The sequence below is a fragment of the Pseudorasbora parva genome, chromosome 1, assembly GCF_024679245.1.
Source record: "Pseudorasbora parva isolate DD20220531a chromosome 1, ASM2467924v1, whole genome shotgun sequence".
Lineage (NCBI taxonomy): Eukaryota > Metazoa > Chordata > Actinopteri > Cypriniformes > Gobionidae > Pseudorasbora > Pseudorasbora parva.
In genome coordinates, this window is record NC_090172.1 from 1,700,526 (window position 1) to 1,719,395 (window position 18,870).

An 18,870-nucleotide genomic window follows, 5' to 3' on the forward strand; every position below is an offset into this window, starting at 1 on the left:
GTACAGTGCCTCAGGAAAATATGCACAGCCCTTAATTGTATCCACATTTTGTTATGTTACAAAATGATTTAAATAGTTTTTTCCCCTTACATCTATAAACAATATCCCAAAATAAGAACACGAAAAAAGTTTGCAAATTTATTTTAAAAAAAGAGAGAAAGATATCACATTTCTGCAGCATTGAAGGTCCCAATAATGAGCACAGTGGCCTCCATTATCTGTAAATAGAAGACGTTTGGAACCTTATTGAACCTTATATTAGCCTTATTAACCTTATTTAAGATTCAAAGTTTGTCACTCAAAGCCATTGACTTGACTTTATAAATCTTTATTTAACGCATGATTCATATGGATCTGTTAATTGGATGTTAAATGAAGATTTTGCTTCATTTTTCTAAGACCTACTTCAAATTCTTAGAAAAATTAAACCTAAAGATAACTATACAACACTCAAAATATGAGTAAATAGTGGAAGTTACTGGATACATTTCTTCAAATAACAACTTGCCTTAAGATGCTTTTTCAGATTAGATGTTGAATCCTTTGAAGCTAATATACGTTTTGTTGCAGGTACACATCAATTGGATTGCACTTTTTTTGTCATATTTATGAATAAAATTGTCTTTATATTTCCTTGAGAGAAATGCATTACATGCAGGACTTTCTGTTTTCCCATCCATTTGAGGGGTAGGAACCTTGGGGACATACAGGCCGGGGTCTCAGGACCACGTGAGAGTTGAATGGCCCAAATTCAAGGCACGATTTGTTAACCAAAAATGCGTGCAGGTCCCCTACCCTCTTTATGAAGGCCAATTAAGTCAAAAGCACTGTCTTCATGGACAGGATTTTTAACTCTATGGACTGCAAGGGCTTAAAGGGAGGTTTCTGAACTGCCCTGAGCACCAGATCTAGGTCCCAAGAGGGTAAACAGTTAGGACAAGGAGAATTTAGCCTCCTTGCACCTCTGAGGAACCTGACTATTAGGTCATGCTTTTGTAAGGACTCACCTTCGACTGCGTCATGATACGCCTCAATTGCTGTGGCGCACACGTTAAAGGTGGGGGGAGACAGCCTTCGCTCCATCCCATCTTGCAGGAAGGAAAGCATGACTCTAATCGAACACTTCTGGGGGCCTTCCCGGTGGGAAAAACACCATGCAACAAACAGGTTCCACTTCAGCACATAGGGGTGCCTCACAGAGGGGGCTCTAGCAGAAGTGATGGTTTCTACCACAGCCTGTGGCAGGCCACCTAGAACCTCCGCATCCAATCCAAGGACCAGACATGGAGTTTCAAAAGGTCTGGACGCGGGTGCCATAGAGTGCCCCGTCTTTGAGAAAGTAGGTAATTCCTCAGGAAAATGGGCCAGGGAGGGGCTGTAACGAGGAGTGTGAGTTTGGGAAACCAGGTCTGGTTGGGCCAGTACAGCGCAACGAACAAGTTCTGCTCTTCATCCTCCCTGACTTTGCACAGAGTCTGTGTAAGAAGGCTCACTGGGGGAAATCCATATTTGTGCAGGTCCCGGGGGCCAGCTGTGTGCCAGTGCATCCATGCAGAGGTTCCCCTCGGTCAGGGAATAAAACAACCAGTGATGGGTCGAGTCTCGACAGGCAAACAGGTCTACCTGTGCAGCTCCGAAGAGGTCCCATATCAGCTGGATCGTCTAGGGATGGAGTTGCCACTCTCCTAGAAGTGTCGGCTGTTGTGAGAGCTTGTCAACTGCACGATTGAGCGCACCAGGGATGTGAATGGCCTGAAGCGACCTCAGATGCTTATGACCCCAAAGGAGGAGATGTTGCGCAAGTTGCAGCATACAGCAGGAGTCCGTATAGACCAGTACGTCCTTTTCAGGCAGTCCAGTGCAAGACGTACTACAAGCAACTCGAGGCAGTTGATGTGTCAATGCAGTTGAGGCCCCGTCCACAGACCTGGAACTGCATGCCCATTGTATGTGGCACCCCAGTTGGTAAACGAGGCATCCGTGAACAACACAGCATGCCTGGACACTTGTTCTAGGGGAACTCCTGCCCATAGAAATGAAGGGTCCGACCACGAGCTGAAGATTTGGCGACAGTACATAGTAACATGAATCCGGTACTTGCAGCTCTGCCACATTCATCTTAGGACTCGGCTGTGAAGAAAGTTTTGAATTGGCCTCATATGAAGCAGAGGACTGCCTCTTCCTGGGTGCTGGCACATGGGACCTCACTGGCAAATATATATGTAGAGCTGCAGGCTGGGCACATCTAACATCTTCTCTAGATTCTATAGTCTCTGTATAGAGCTGGTTTCTTTCCATGTGCTCGCTTCAACCAGCCAGTGGCACCTAAGTACTCGTTTTTGTGTCGGTTTGCTGCACCATTCCCACCCTCATGGACCGGATAAGTGCGCTTATATTCTCCAGTTAAATTCCCCAGATTGGCAAACTCTGTCGAGCTCCTTCTCAACCTGCAGCAGTTAGACGTGGTGAAGCCTCTGACACCAGGCCTAACACTCATATGCTTTGGTGGAACCTGTGATAGGCTGAGTATGGCTGATATGTTGTGACTCCTACAGCGGTCCCAAATATGTATTCTTCCATGGTACAGCTCCCTACAGCAAACCTGTGTCTATCCCTTGGCAGAGTCTGATCTGCAGTCCCTGCCAGGTGTTGTCTCCGCCCTGGATTGGCTGGAGCCACGCTGCATATGCGGAATAGGGAAATGCTAGGGGCGCTGTCCATCAATGAATTATGATTGACACACTGTAGTTTTACATTCTAAGAAACTGAACACTTGATTTTTTTTCTCCAAATGTAAAAGTGCATGGAATGGACTGTCCTAACTATCATTTTGTAGCTCTGGTTTCCTTTGCCATGACGATTTAACATTTATAGATGCTACTAGACAAGGAGACAAACAATATCTTGTGTGTCCTGAATCAGGGCTATGTTTCATGTGTCCTGTTGTGTTTGGAAATGCGATGACTTCTGCTACAGATTTCATATCCATTTTGACATTTGAAAATATGTTGATAACATATTTTCAAAATATTGTGAAAACACTTTTACACTTCGGGAACACAACACGTATAAAACTATGCAAACACACTGTAAATATTTTCAATCTTTCATATTTGTTTTACATGACAAGAAATCTCTAAAGAATCTGCTAAACATAAATTATAAACATTAAACATAAAATATAAATAAAGCAGCTTTGTTTACCTCTTGTAAATAAGAGGCTGCATTAACAAATTTATCATTGAATTAACCATCATTTTGAGAGATGATCTGCTAAATTTTTATTTGCTGCCATCTTTTACCACCTTAACTAGGCTACATGTTAGTACTATGTGGACAAGGAAGAATATGAAAGTGTTTTTTTCATACATTAAATTACAAACATATGCTTAAATATGACGGTCTTGTGACTTGTCATATTTTCTCTTATAACAATAAGATACCATTCATATCTTGTCATATATTTAGTTCTAGGGTAGTCCATGCTTTGACTTATTAGTTCATGCTGAAGAAGTATTTATTTAGATGTTAGTACATGATTATTCATAGACTGTTATTGTAACGTGTTACCCATGAGGACAGTATTTTTAATGTATTATATCCACATTAAATTATATTTATATACACTTTTATATTAGTCCACATTTAAGGAGGCACATTTAAATAGCAATTGTAACTGGAGAAGCTTATCAGTGAAAAAAGGATTGTCTGTACCACAGAAATACCTCTACATCTCTTCTATAAGTTCAGAAACTTGATAAAGATCACGTATGCAGGTGTGCACATGACATTTTTGATTAGTAGACCACACCCACACATTATAATGTCAAAGGAGGTGGAGAGTAGAGCCGGAAGTGAACTTCATATAAAGTTGCCTAAGAATGAAGTGAGGAAACAGAGATTGTACATCTTTCAAGCAAGCACAATGCCGACCTACAAGGTGTATGTATCTGCTGGTAGACAGATGATTGCTGAGACAACGAACAGCATTTACCTGACGCTGGTACACGCGAAAGATCAGGGCGGTGACAGAACCCTGGTGAACAAGACGTTCTTTAGTGCTTTTGAAACGGTAAGAACTTTAAGGTCTTGATTATTTTTTATTGTAAGTTTTTTGTATTTATTATTTCCAGTATGAGATATATATAATGAGTAGATTGGTACACTTTCCATATCAGGTGGTTCAACTACAGTTTGGTTGTCTGTTTGGTTGTGCCACCTGACATAAAAAAAAAAAACAATCAAAAAATTTAATTTAAACACTTTGAATTATTTAACATCTGAAACTTGTATAAACACATTGTTCACATTGGATATGTGGCTATATCTTCATAGCATTTCCGTGCATTCGGCCAAAATAGAGTTAAGATTCCCGAACTTGATCTGAACTGACCCGCGGCACTATCCTCGGGCCGGGCCTTGATCCAGCATTTGTGTTTTTTTTTTTAATAATTACTTTATTAGCCCAATTTGGTGGGCAGAAAGCTTTGCCTTAATCAGAAATAATATATATATATATATATATATATATATATATATATATATATATATATATATATATATATATATATATATATATATATATATATTTATTTTTAAGCAAAGTAAGAACTAATACTACAACTAAGAAACAAAGGCTACAGAGTTGCACAAGTCAGGATTATACTAAAATTGCGCATTAAACTCACAGCACATGCAGTGATGGAGCGCAGCGATCTGAATAAAACCATTCTCAATGAGTCACAAGGCGTTTCTCAATGTCAAGGAAGGATCCTCGGAAGCCAGAATTCCAAGGATCCCACGTCATCGACATCCGACAAAGGGCTGTTCCAATGTCGAGGATCCTCGGAATTTCAACCAAGGACTGAGTCCTTCGTTCGAAAAATATGTCATATACAGAAAAGGATGCATATGAGTAGCCTTCGCGCTCTTCGCGTTCTCAAATCACCCACAATCCTATGCGCGCAGCTTATCTTCTGACGTTCCCGGAGTCGGAGCGTGAACGGGGGCAAATATGCTTGTATCGGGGTTTGGAGATGGGACGGAAGAAGGTGGGAACCGGCGAACGTTCAACAACTTTATAATAAATAATAAACAAAACGAAAGTAACGCGGGCGACTGCCCACACACACATAATAAACCATAAACAAACCATAACATAAACTCCAGGCCTTGTCCTCTCTCGTCTTCCACGCTCCACATTTATACTCCAATCACTCTGCCGTGAGCCGAGACTGGTGTGGCGGCGATCGGCTGCCGCTCATTATCACTCCACCGGCCCGCTCTCACGGTCCCTCACCTCGCTAATTGCCACAATGCTTTTATTTACGTTACCAAACATTTGTTTTAACCGTAAATATACGTAAAGTTTAATGTTTAAATGCCGGTACAAATTACTACTGTATTGATATAAAAATATATACAAATAACGTTACGATGGCCAACGGACCTTTTCACTGACGTAATGACGCATGCAAATGCACAATGACGTGCACTTGTTAGCCTGTTCCATTTACGTGGTTCTCCGAATGCTAAAGAGGAGCCTCGCCTAGCCTCTGAAGGAAGTGACTTGGAAGGATCAGTCCTTCCAAGGAAGCATCCTTGACATTAAGAAACACCCATAATCTGCTCAAGTCAACACTTCACTTTGTTTAACTAAATCTTTTCATTTCGAATCCTTTCGTTTAAAAGTGGAATTACAGCTTGGTAAAAAATAAATATGGTCTCTGAGTTTAAGCCGATATAGACCCAAACATTAATAATAATAAAAATAAAAAAATAAAAAATAATAATAATAATAATAATAATAAATATATATATATATATATATATATATATATATATATATATATATATATATATATATATATATATATATATATAAAATGTATAAAAATATTATGTGACTGTACTATAACAACTTATAACCACAACTAATGTGAAGTCACAAGTGTGGTCATGCTTCATTTCAAATCTGAGGATGAAATCCTGCATTTTATGAAGCATATTGTATGGCATGTCATGTGAGTGTTTAGCAAAGGCTAAGAGAAGATGCTAATCATTATGTTATTGGCCTGTAAAACACATACAGGCTAATCCACTGGCATGGTGGAGAGACAATGTAACGCGCTATCCGCTCTTATCAAAATTGGCACGTAAATACACCAACATGGTTCACCATATACACGACCTGACCAGATTACTTTTGAGAATGCGTCCTTATATGACGTAAGTTACACAGCGCGCGCCGCACTCACATGCGCCCAGCTATAATGTTGACAAGAGAGGGATAAACGTTTTATTTCGTAAGAAGTTATGAAGATAATGTTGGCATAATGACACTGTCCCTAAACCTACACATGTAAGCAAACAATCAAATACGTCAACTGCGCCTGACATTAGAATAATTTTTTGTTTAGATGATTATTACACTTTACAACAAATAAATAGCTTTTATAAAACCGTATAAGTCCTGGTGGCCGTTGAGTTGCTATGGCATCCGTAAACAAATTCCAGCTGTCGACATCTGATGCGGTCGACAAACTGAGTGGTGATGATCGCATATAGTGACACTTCATATCGATTAAGTTTATAACCTGCTGTTTCAAACATTAAGTGACCCAAAAAAAAAATTCCATACAGGCTGTGGCCTGAGTCCTGTTTATTACAAACCGTCACATTTCACTCACATCATAACCGTCATCACCAATTCTGAAACCGGCACACCCCTAATTTACACACCTACATGCATGCACCCATCGTTTAAATTAAGCCAGGTGGCAATGACACAAATGTGATTGGGCCGGTCTTCACTGTTTGCAGCTATATTTTTCTTTTCTTATTGTAACACATTTCTTTGTTCAGGGAAGAAGGAGGTGGGAACTGGCAAACATTTAAAAGACTTTAATCCAAAATAAATAAACAGAGTAACACGGGCAGCCCCTCATGGACGACTGCAACACACACAAATAATAAAACAAAACATAACATAAAGTCCTCTTTTGTCCTTCACTGTTGTTGCTCATCCTTATATGCCTCTGAGCTCCCTTACTCGCAGGTGACGCTCATTCTCAATCAAGCACCGGTCGCACTCACTCCTCCCACATCTCTCTTTCACCTACCTCACCATTATTAACCATATTTTCATAAAAGTTAGGATACATAAATGTAGAGTAATAAAAACAATGTATCTAGTGAAATAAAATAATAAAACATGGGCATCCTGAGGGTGGCACAATTAGGATTAATTTTTCTTAACCAAGGCCCATGGAGAGATGTTTCTTGTTTGTTTGGTTTTTTTCCCCCATACCATGTGTCTAATAAAGGTTTTCGTTAAAGGAATTCTCCTTTGACATCTGTGTGAAGAGAGACCTTGGAGACATTGTCCAGGTGAAACTTGAAAAGGTGAATCACTATGTCAATTATCCATGGTTTTGTAAGCATATCAAAGTGAAAACACCTTCTGGGAAATGCCTGGAGTTCCCCTGCTATCGCTGGATAGAAGACGAAAATGCAGTGATTATCCGAGAAGGCACTGGTACGTGCAGACTCACTTTATTCCTTATCCAGTTTTAAATAAAACATTATTATTATAATTATTGTTTGAAGGTTTTAAAATTGAGCCCAGTTGTTTTTGAATCATGTCTTAAATATTGTCCTTTCTATGTGTAAAATATTTGCTATATATTTCTTTGTGTTTTTACTTAGCTCGATTGCCTGATGGTGGCAATGATTTGCTTAAAGAGCTAAGACAAAAGGAACTGGAATCTAGACGCAAAATATGCAGGTTTGAAGAAACAATTACAGTCTTGAACAATATTCATTTGTTACATTTTTTCTTTATTACCCCAAACAAGCCAATGCAATATTTTCATCTCAAGCTCCACCCGCAGCACAAGTATATATACAGAGGCAGATGCAATGCACCTTTGGTTTTAGTTTTAGAACTGAGCAGTTTATCTGTTTCTGCTCATCTGAGACAGAATCTTAGATGAGTCTATTCTTAGGGAAAAAGCCTCTTCTACTGGTGTTGGTGTGACAGCGCTGCAGCGGTGGTCGCGAGCTCACTGAGCATTACCTACTGTTAATGACCTACAGCATTAACAGGGAATGTGCCTTCAATGAGTGATCGCTGTTCACAGTATTGTTGCGCCTTTAATGAGAGCGAGTGTACACTGCAGGCCGCACTATTAAACCTGCTAGTTGTGCCACAGCCTTTTCCCCTGCGTGCTTCAGCCCTAAAAGAGAGTTATTTGGTAACACTTTACAATACGGGTCCACTAATATGCATTAATTAATGCTTAACTAATGCACAGATAATCATAAGTTACTGTATTACTAATGGTGAACTAACCCATTTATTAATGATGACTGCATCAGCAACTAATGAAGATTATACATCTACATGATTAATAGATTAAGTAATCATTAAATTGTTATTAGTTAAATGTGTCATAATGTATTCATTCCTTATTAACAGATTATATTAACTAATAATGTAAAATTAAGGTATTAATTTCCACAACGGGTCAAAGCCATGAATTTCAACTTCCAGTTGTCTGCTTTAATTAATCATTAGCTAATGATTTATAAAGGTATCGTTATGTTATGACTTTACTTGTTGGGGCACATGACTATTAACTAATTTAAAATGAATTCAAAACCCAAACCGCAATTATATATTACTTAACAATTAGTTAATAGTCATGTGCATCAGTTAAGCATTAATTAATGCATATTAGTGCACCTGTATTGTAAAGTGTTACCAGTTATTTTCCCTGAAAGAGCATAACACAGGTGTGAGACTGCGTCTTTTTACAAATGACATTCCAGCCATGTGTTTCTGGATGCGGTCAGTCCCTATCCTGATTTGACGGCCACAATCACTGTTTCCCATGCCTGGGCAAGCATGCTGAATCTGCATTTGTGGGCGGCTCATGTTCTCTCAGGAGAGCATGACCAAGTCGTCACACTCTTCACCTTGCCCTTATCGTAAGGGCTTGAGCGCTCATTGGGTCGTGTGCAGACAAACTGCCAGCTGATGCGCAGTTGAGACTATGAAACCTCAAACAGGTTGGAGTCCTTTCACCTATTCCCCAATCTGAATTCTCTTCTGGTGCACCATTAAAGGGCTACTTTGGCTGATAAGCCTTGTTGACCAGAGGATTACACTGTGGCTTTCTCTGCTGAGTAAGTCTCCGTTGGCCTCCATTCTCTCTCGAGCCACATTCACCGTTTCACATGCCTAGCAGCTACTTCTCATGGGGGACCTAGGATTTAATTCGAGGCTCTAGCATAGGATCAGATGCCGATTGTTGCAAGAGGGCTGTTATACTCTATAAATGAAGATGATGTCTGGCTGCCCACTGTAATGGTAGGAGCTCAAACTGAATCAGATAAAGAGTTGACAGACATGCTCGGGTTGCTGCGTGCGCTGTCTAAAAGCTGAATTTAGTGGCTGGTGTATTGGTAATTGCCTTACCCCCTTAGTTCTGAGCTGAGGTTAAGCTGGGTCAGTGACATCCGCAGCCCACTGCCCAATGGTGGAACCAGGACCGAATCCAAATTGGGTCCCTGCCTTACATCTCACTGCCCCCCGTTGGTAAATCTATGGTTTCGTTGATCCTGCTGATGCAGTCACTTTGAGCCTGGCTGATGCTTCCCAGCCCATCCCACTGGCTCATCCACACCATCAGACTCAGTTGTGCCATTCAGTTTGCCCAGTGTCCCCTCAAGTTCATGGGTAATAAGGTACTGAGCAAGGGTACAAAGGTTAAATGCAGAGATCACAGTACTACTGGCGAAGGACCATAGCTACCTCCAGCCATTATGAAGATGAGGTTTATAGCCTGGACATCATTGTACTCAAGAAAGGTAGATAAGAATTGGTCCCTGCACAGGCTGCCATTTGGAATGTTGACGTAGAAACGCATCTTTGGATGCATCCATTCACAAGATTGGTTTGCAGCAATTGACCTGAAGGACGCATACTTTCATGTCTCGAGTCTCCCTCAACACAGACCATTACTATGCTTTGCATTCAAGGGACGGGCATATCAGTACAAAGTCCTAACCTTCGGGCACCTCAGCCAGTTGAGTCTTTGGGTCATCTGGCAAACTCTCCCTAGTGCAGAGGATCCCTTTTCTCTGTATGGAGTTGGATTCGGTCAGCCTAACAGCATGCCTCACAGAGGAGCATGTTTAGTCATTGTTGAACTGCTTGGATTCAAATGAAATTAAATACAGTTTATTGTGTAACCAAAAAAAAAAAAAAAAAAAAAAAAAACATAATGTGTGACTTTTATATAATGCAACATAATTTGATTTGGCTGTACAGCCGTTCTGGAGAAAACAGTGATGTCATCCATCATATATTGTTAATGCGGGCAGATCAGTAATATAGTTGAAAATTGTCCCCAACTGAGCAAGCCAAGCCAAAGGCGACAGTGGCAAGGGACCAAAACTCCATCAGGTGGTATAATGGAGGGGAAAAAAACTTGGGAGAAACCAGGCTCAGTCCCAAGTTCTCCTCTGGCCAACAAATAAACAGTGTATGATTATGATTCTGACAACATTACAGGTCAGAGGTCATATTAGATTGGATTTTTTGAAAGATCGGAGTCATATAAAATGTCCTGGCTCCTCCAAGCTTTATAATGGACTTCAAAACAGAAACAACCATTCACTGCCTTTATAAAGATTGGAAGAGCTAGGAATTTCTTTTTATTTAACTCGGATTGTATTTGTCTGAAAGCAGTGTCATATAGGATGACTTGAGGGGGAGTAAATCATGGGCTAATTTTCAGTTTTGGGTGAACTAACTATTTAACATAACAGTGTATATGACATAGTTTTAATTTTTCTTGTTGAAGTTGGAAGGAGTGGCGCCAAAACATCCCTTTGTGCATAGATGACAAGGGGAAGGACCTTCACAAAGATGTTCAGTTTGATGCAGATAAGTCTTCAGACTTTAAATGGAATATCTTAAGAGGGTAAGTTTGGGGAATGTGTTATGGCCCCAGTTCTTGTTGATGTGATACAGATTTTTCCTAATTTTTCCAGAATGAAGTTCAGAACAAATGCAATACCATGCAAAAAGTGTTCATGTCTATAATTATATGGTATGCATTTTTGTTTCAGGGCTGTGAATTACAGTCTTGGCAAATTAAAAGGTTACATGTATCCCTTGAAAGACGTGGCAGATTTTGAAATGGTATTGCAAGATTTTAATAACGAGAACAAACCAGGTTAGATTATTTCTCCCTTTGTCAAGAATGTTTTTGTGTTTGTTTGTTTTTTTAATTTAAAAAAAATATATATATCAAATTCCCCATTGAAATCTCCACAGAGACCGTGATGCAAGACTGGAATAAGGATTACATGTTTGGCTATCAGTTTCTGAATGGCTGCAATCCTGTCATGATCAGGAAGTGTGAGGATCTTCCAGAAAATTTTCCGGTCACAGATGAGATGGTGGAGGACTTTCTGAAGACAGATGTCACACTACAAGAAGAATTAGAGGTTAGAAATATTAAGACATAAATCACTTCAGTTGATCAATTAAATATCAACATCAAATCCAAGACTTGCTTGTATCGTGACATCCTTCCCATGATTTAGTTTATATAAATGACTCAAATCAGTATTATTTTAACCTACAAACTGTTTGTTCTAAACTAAACACCTGTGCACACGTTTACAGGCAGGAAACATCTTCATAGCGGATTATAAAATACTGGATGGAGTGAAATCCAGCCCTGAGCGCTATTTGGCTGCACCCATCTGCCTGCTGTACAAGAACAGATTGGACCAAATTGTGCCGATTGCCATTCAGGTATCTGTCCCATATAGAATCAGTATCAAATGAAAACACATTAACTTAAAATAAATATACTTTTGCTGTGAATTTACTCACTGAAGTTAAAATGTCCTGCTTGGCTTTATTATGTCTGAATCAGCTCAGTCAAAACCCAGGGGAAAAGAGCCCAATCTTTCTCCCAAGTGATAATGATTATGACTGGATGCTTGCCAAGATGTGGGTGAAATCTGCCGACTTCATTGTACACCAGTTGGTCACACACCTTCTCAAGACACATCTGATATCAGAGGTTTTTGAAATGGCCATGTACAGACAGCTTTCTGAACTCCATCCTGTATACAAGGTACCCGTCTTGATATTTAGATTCAGTGCTAAACTGAACATTGTTGATTTTTGTTCATTTATTGATGAAAGATTGCTGGGTCTGATATAATTGCCTTTATTTTAAACCATGGTTTATTGTTAACCAAATGCCTCCTGGGAATGCCAAGAGAACCTCTTTTGCATTTTCAGGTTATCTTTTTTGGAGAAAAAAAAAATGATTTAATGCACGTTTAAATATATAATTTGCTTCCTACAGTTACTGAAACCTCATGTTCGCTTCACAATTGCAATCAATGCAATGGCCCGTAAAACGCTTGTCAATGAAGGCGGGGTCTTCAACAAGGTAGCTTTACACCTAATTTAATATATCTGTGCATAAACAGCATCTTGCTAGAATCTAAAGCAATTCTATTTATATTTGATTATTTCCTTCGTTCACTTGAGTAAAATAAGTGCTAAAAATATTTATGCAAAGATTAACTGAATTCTTGTTATCCAAAGATTAGCAGCATTGATGTCACTGGGATGAATAAAGTGATGCAAAGTGCCATGGAGACTTTAACCTATGAGTCCCTGTGCTTCCCTGAGGCCATAAAAGCTCGAGGAATAGAAAATGTGCCCATGTACTATTATAGAGATGACGGCATGAAGATCTGGGAGACAATACACTGGTAGGTGGTAACAGTTCAGATACTGTACTACTAGTACAAAAGTACATACACTGCAATTAAAAGTTATTTTTATTCCTGTAGTTTTGTTTCTGCTGTGGTCAAGATCTACTATGAAAGCGATGAGGCCGTTCAAAAAGATGTGGAGATTCAAGAATTTGTTAAGGATATTTCCTTTGGCATGAATAATTATAACAGTGAGTACAGGTTTAACTTATCAAAGGCCCTGTGTTCACCTGGCATTAAGATGTGTTTTGGTCGATCCTATCACAAGTGAACAGTGCTACATACAGATGTAAATGGGGTCTAAATGTTTTGAGCTTGTCCACTTTCGACTAATTCCAGAGGTAGTCGAAAAGGCATTTGACCGGATTGCTTTTCTGGAGGTAATAAATGTTTAAAGTCATTCAAACAGCCTCTAAAAGACCACCTACTCTCCGCCTATACTGACTGAATGGAGTTAATATGGAGTTGGCTCACCCTTTGCAGCTATAACAGCTTTAACTCTTCTGGGAAGGCTTTCCATAAGGTTTAGTAGTGTGTTTTAGGGAATATTTAACCATTCTTCAAGAAGCTCATTTGTGAGGTCAGGCACTGATGTTGGACGAGAAGGCCTGGCTTGTAGTTTCCACATATGTACAGCCCATTAATCCAACCCATCTGGGGTAGCTCCGACCAAGTTAAGAGGGAGTTAATGCCGGAAGGGAAAGACATGGGCTCGCTGTCAGGGAAGCTCTAGCATTGAAGAATACACATATGAGATTAACGTAGGGATCACACCCTTTGGGCCCCTAGTCTACCACAGGGGTCAACCAGTGGGTGTACTTACGAGTGTTAGACCTGGTGTTGGACACTCAGCCATGAATGACTGCTGAAGGTGGTGGTGGAGAAACTCAAAAGTGTTCACCTAGTGGGGAACACTACTAAAGCAAAATAGGGCACAATATTGTTGCATGAACATTGACGGATATTCTTCCGGTGTTCTTCTTGTTCTACAATATTTTTCAATCAAATTAACATTTCTGCAGGCCTGGTTAATTGTGCTAAGCAAAGGCAAGCATTTCAAGACTAACCGGTCACCACCCCTTTTAAATCTACTCTTAAAAGTACCAAAAAAAAATGTGAAAGTAAAGTAAATGTACTCAAGTAAATGTACTTTGAGACTTTCACTTCTGCACACACTATCAGAGCAGAAACAAAAGCTGCTATTCTCTGTGTTTCTCCGCCACCTCTAGTCACATTCGTATGTAAATCAAGCAAGATCTGAAAAAGCTCAAACATTTACCTGCCCATAGACCCTCGCCTAAAAGAAATCATGATTGTTTGTATTCATGTATATGCATCTTTGTGTGTATCAAGTCACCTTTAAATGTGTCAACAAGGTTAATGTATACCGCCACTGTTTGCAGAGTTTCCAAAGTCTCTGAAGACTCGAGCACACTTGGCTGAGTACCTGACTGTTGTGATATTCACATCTTCAGCACAACATGCTGCAGTCAACTTTGGACAGGTGAGATTACAGACTTTCATCTGTTGGAGGGTTAAAAATTGCTAGGCAAAATTCTGGACAAAATATACATAATCTAATATTTTTGAGTAAATGTTACTTTTATGTTCCAGTTTGACTGGTATGCCTGGATCCCCAACAGTCCTTCGTTCATGCGCAAGCCACCTCCCAAACAGAAGGGCAAAGTGGATTTGGAGTACATTATGGAGAGTCTGCCTGACCGTGGATGTTCCAGCGAGGTTCTAGCAACAGCTTGGGCCCTCAGTCGGTTCCAGAAGAATGAGGTTTGATGTTTGAGTTGGATATGCTTTCCACTTGAAATAGTAGAGAACATGTTAGCAGTCTTCACTGTAAAATATAATTAGTTAGACTTACTTTAAAAAGCATGCAAACCAATTGCCTTAAAAAACCAAGAAGAAGTGAAATGGGAATAGTATGTTAATATACAAATTACAATAATTTAATGTAGTTCCAAGTGCCAAACAAATCAACATCAAATTTATGAAGTCAGCTTATGTGGTTCTTTCACATTTTGCAGATGTATTGACAATTCAACATTCAAAATGACTTTGGGATATTAATGCAACTAGAGAAAGATAACTGCAGAAGTCAAGCAAATTAGTGAAAAGTCTAGTAAGAATTGCCCTGCCTCAAAAACAAACTTTTCCTTAACAGCTTAAACCAATCAATTAATCTTAACTTGAGTTTTAAACAAGGCATAGTATGTTAATAGTATAAGATTGCTAGATTTTTTACAATTAAGTGACCATCTAGCTCCAGCCAAGATTCCACAGAATAAAACACTTTAAAAGATAATTGGGTAACGCTTTAGATTACGGCCCGGAAAGTACTGCATAATTAAAGTGAATTTACAGCATAAATTTCGGTAATTATAGTGTAACTATAAAGTAAGTATGTGTAGGTATAAGGGAACAATATGTAATATTCGGGGAATAAAGGGGTACTATCAGGAAAAATAACAAATTATTTATACTGTTAGTATTTTTTAATTAAGGGGTAATTATATTGTAAGTATTTTTTAATCAAGGGGTAATTATCTGTGTAGTTACGGGGTAAGTATGGATGTGCGGGCTGTAAATTAAAGTGGCTCTTGTTCCCCTCTTGTTTCATGTAGTTATAGGGTAAGTACAATAAAAACATACACAATCTGACATCACTCATAAACATTTATGTGAAAAACAACTTAATTCAAAACAGATTTTAATATATATATATTTGCGTGTGTGTGTGTGTGTGTGTGTGTGTTACCAGCGCGTGCATGAGACGCTTCAAGCTTTCTTGACGTTCTCATGCACGTTTCCTCCGGAACACATCGAGAACTGGCATCTCTTGTATTTTATTTTACAAGTTTGTTTCTAATTGCTATTATCATATATTATGTTATTGTTTGTATACTGTTGTGAGCATTAAAAAAAAAAAAACACCGCCTAAGACATCCACATGACCAGAGTTGTTCGGCGCGCGCACGTCAGGCTTGACGCTTCAAGTTACGTCCAGCGTGAAACCAACCCTCACGTGCACACGCAGATGACTGCTGGTCGGATGCGATATATTGTTATTTTTCTTACAAACACTTATCGTTTAACTTCAGAAGACATTGACTCATCCATTGGGATCGTATGGGTTACTGTAGTTTGATACTAACCTAGAAATCTAGACGCCCCCTAGCGGCAGCAAATCTAATCTGCCGCGTGTGTCGTCTAGCAACTCTCAATACCCTTCTGAGCTGTAATCGCCAAACTCTTGCCGGGCCAATAACATCGTGTATAGAGTCGGTGGGCGGGGCCATAACGACGACGACCAAGTTGCGTTTGCGTGCTTCTAGTAAACACAGAAACTGGCAAATGGCGGTCTTTCGAATTAGCTTTGACCGCGACTCTAGAAGACTTGGAGTTAAGCTTTTCTCTGAGAAAAGAACAAAGAACGGCACTGAAGTCATTCTTAAAAAGGGAAGATGTGTTCAGAGTTTTGCCGATTGGATATGGCAAATGTTTAATCTGTCAGCTAGCTCTGCTTCACCTTCGTTGCTCTGGTTGGTTGTAGCGCTATCCTATCGCGTGCAGAGGGAGTTTGAAAGTTTATCCCGCTCCTTGGATTGAGCTGTCAATGGTGAGTTTCCAGACCAAACATCTTGATGTGGGTCTGGCTTGTCAGGCTAGTTTGATGCCTTAACTCTTAGAAACCCAAATGAGTTTTAATTAGCAGAGATGATTTAATTTATTTTATTTTAGAACATTTATTATGTTCATCTGAGGAAATAAAATTGTATACATCTCGGATGGCATGAGGGTAAAAGATGAGTAAACGGTGAGGACATTTCTGCGCGCACTGTATTTTCAGTGTAACAGTTAAATACTAGCTAGAGACATCTGGGATCCTTCTTAAGATTCATCTGTGGCAAGTAAGAAAAAACGGACAAAAAGAGGATGAAGCCAAGCAAGAGAAATGAATGTTCTAAATCTGTTTAAAAATAAAAATAATTAAAAAAATATATGTATATATTTTATTTTTAATTTTTTTAAATAAAGGTTTCCGAGTGATATCAGATTGTATTTGTGTTTTTATTGTACTTACCCCGTTACTACATGCAACAAGAGGGGAACAAGAGCCACTTTAATTTACAGCCAGCACATTCATACTTACCCCCTAACTACACGGATAATTACCCCTTACTTAAAAAATACTTAGAGTATTATTTGTTAATTTTCCTGATAGTACCCCTTTTTTCCCTGAATATTACATATACTAACTTTATAGTTACAATATAATTATCCAACGTTATGCTGTAAATTCACTTTAATTATGCAGTACTTTCCGGGCCGTAATCTAAAGCGTTACAGATAATTGTTACTTGTTATCTCACAAATGTGAGTTTACATCTGGCAATTCTGACTTTATATCACGCAATTCTGAAACAAACAAAAAAAGTCAGAATTGTGATAAACAATTCTCTTTATTTTTTATTCTGTGGCGGAAAAATGCTTTCATAGTAAAGAGCATCAAGGTGTGTGTTACAAATAGACCAAAGATGATGTCTTGAAATCTATGTAGGCTCAAATATTATTAATAATATCCAAACATTTTCAAATAGGAAGAGTTAAGTTAACTCAGAATAATTTTATTAGCTCACTGTAACAAATTCTGTCCTACTTCACCTCTAAAATGTACATTAAAATTGGCTATAGAAGTCATATCAACACTTAAATCCCCAATTCTTTCCTGGGATGTTTTATAAGCTTGTCTGAGTAAATGACAGTAACCAAGAGGGTGGAGCTTAGAGAAGGGCCAGCTTACCTTGTAAAAAGAAAGAAAGATGTTGTTCTGCTTTCTGAAGAACTTACTTTTTTTTCCAGCTTTACTTAGGCATGTATCCAGATATGTTCTTCACAGAGCAACCAGTGAGGGAAGCCATAAAGACTTTCCGCAAGAAGCTAGATGAGGTGACCAACATCATCAAGAGCCGGAATGAAGGATTAACAATGGAGTATTGTTATTTGTCCCCAGACAAAATCCCCAACAGCGTTGCAATTTGAGAAAATACTTGTAGTGTTCCTGGCCAATGTGTGCTTGACATAGAAAGACAGAAGAACAGCTCTACTTTAAATATATAGTATTGTAAAACACAGAGCATTCTGCCTTTTGAGGCAATCATCAGAAATTATGTTTGATTAACGTATATTGTATTTGACTCTGTTGCTGGGAAAGAAGGGAAATTACGTTGTAAAGGCATTTGTGGACGTATGTGTCTTATCTGAGGGAAAGAAGAAAAAATGTTTTGGCTATGCTTTCAAAAAGTTTTCGTATATCCATACTGTGGTATTAATTTACTCATTTTTTGATTAACTTATTTATATTCTTTATTACTCATGATATATTGTTTAAGTAATAGACATACAATTTTAATTTATTGAATTTTAATTTATTTTTACCATAGTTATATTGAACTCTTACATCTATATTGATTTTGCTCTGATTATCTTGTACACACGTTTTTCTGTTGCTGTGTGACTTACAGTAGTTTAATTTCTTTTGGTATGATAGAGGGTTTTCTGATAGAGGTCAGATGATAAAGAATTGCTGTTATGGACGTGAAATATTTGTTTAATTAATGCTGTGAAGGAGTTGTTTTTAGATTGTGAACATCTCTGACTGCGGTTCAAATTGTTGATACTTTTGTTTTTGTTACATTTTGTTGTTCTTTTCTTTTTTTCTCTGAAAGAAAGCTGTAGTAAAATAGATAAATAAAGATAAATAATGTTTTCATTACATCCTAACGAGATATTGTTTTCTTTGTGATCTCATGACAACTGTTTTCTTTTTTCATCATCATAAAAGGATTTTTTCCCCTTATCTTTAACATCTTACACTGTAAATGTTTATGCGTATTGTCTGTAGCTTTAACAGTGAATCAGGCTAGGCCTTATATTAATTCTTTTTTTTTCTTTCTGTTCAGCTATACCTGCCATGTTTGAAACTGCTATAAGAACTTTTCTGTGAACAAATACAATAACTGAATTTACGGCTGAATGAGT

The 18,870-nt window shown here is 38.6% G+C and overlaps 1 protein-coding gene across 1 annotated transcript; it reads left to right on the forward strand.

Moving 5' to 3' along the window:
• The first annotated feature begins 9,654 nt into the window (after window positions 1–9,654).
• LOC137082398 (polyunsaturated fatty acid 5-lipoxygenase-like) lies at window positions 9,655–17,910 on the forward strand. The gene is made up of 10 exons (XM_067447713.1): window positions 9,655–9,750; window positions 11,308–11,520; window positions 11,702–11,833; window positions 11,958–12,161; window positions 12,399–12,485; window positions 12,644–12,813; window positions 12,895–13,007; window positions 14,220–14,320; window positions 14,431–14,601; window positions 17,692–17,910. Exons 1-10 carry the CDS (start codon window positions 9,655–9,657, stop codon window positions 17,869–17,871), a joined length of 1,467 nt encoding a protein of 488 aa, XP_067303814.1. The 3' UTR covers window positions 17,872–17,910.
• The last annotated feature ends 960 nt before the right edge of the window (window positions 17,911–18,870 follow it).

Coding starts and splice junctions, on each gene's coding strand:
- LOC137082398 (XM_067447713.1), top strand. CDS start 9,655: ATGCTTCCCAGCCCATCCCACTGGCTCATCCACACCATCAGACTCAGT. Junction 11,834..11,957: donor TTGTGCCGATTGCCATTCAG/GTATCTGTCCCA, acceptor TGTCTGAATCAG/CTCAGTCAAAACCCAGGGGA. Junction 13,008..14,219: donor TGGCATGAATAATTATAACA/GTGAGTACAGGT, acceptor CACTGTTTGCAG/AGTTTCCAAAGTCTCTGAAG.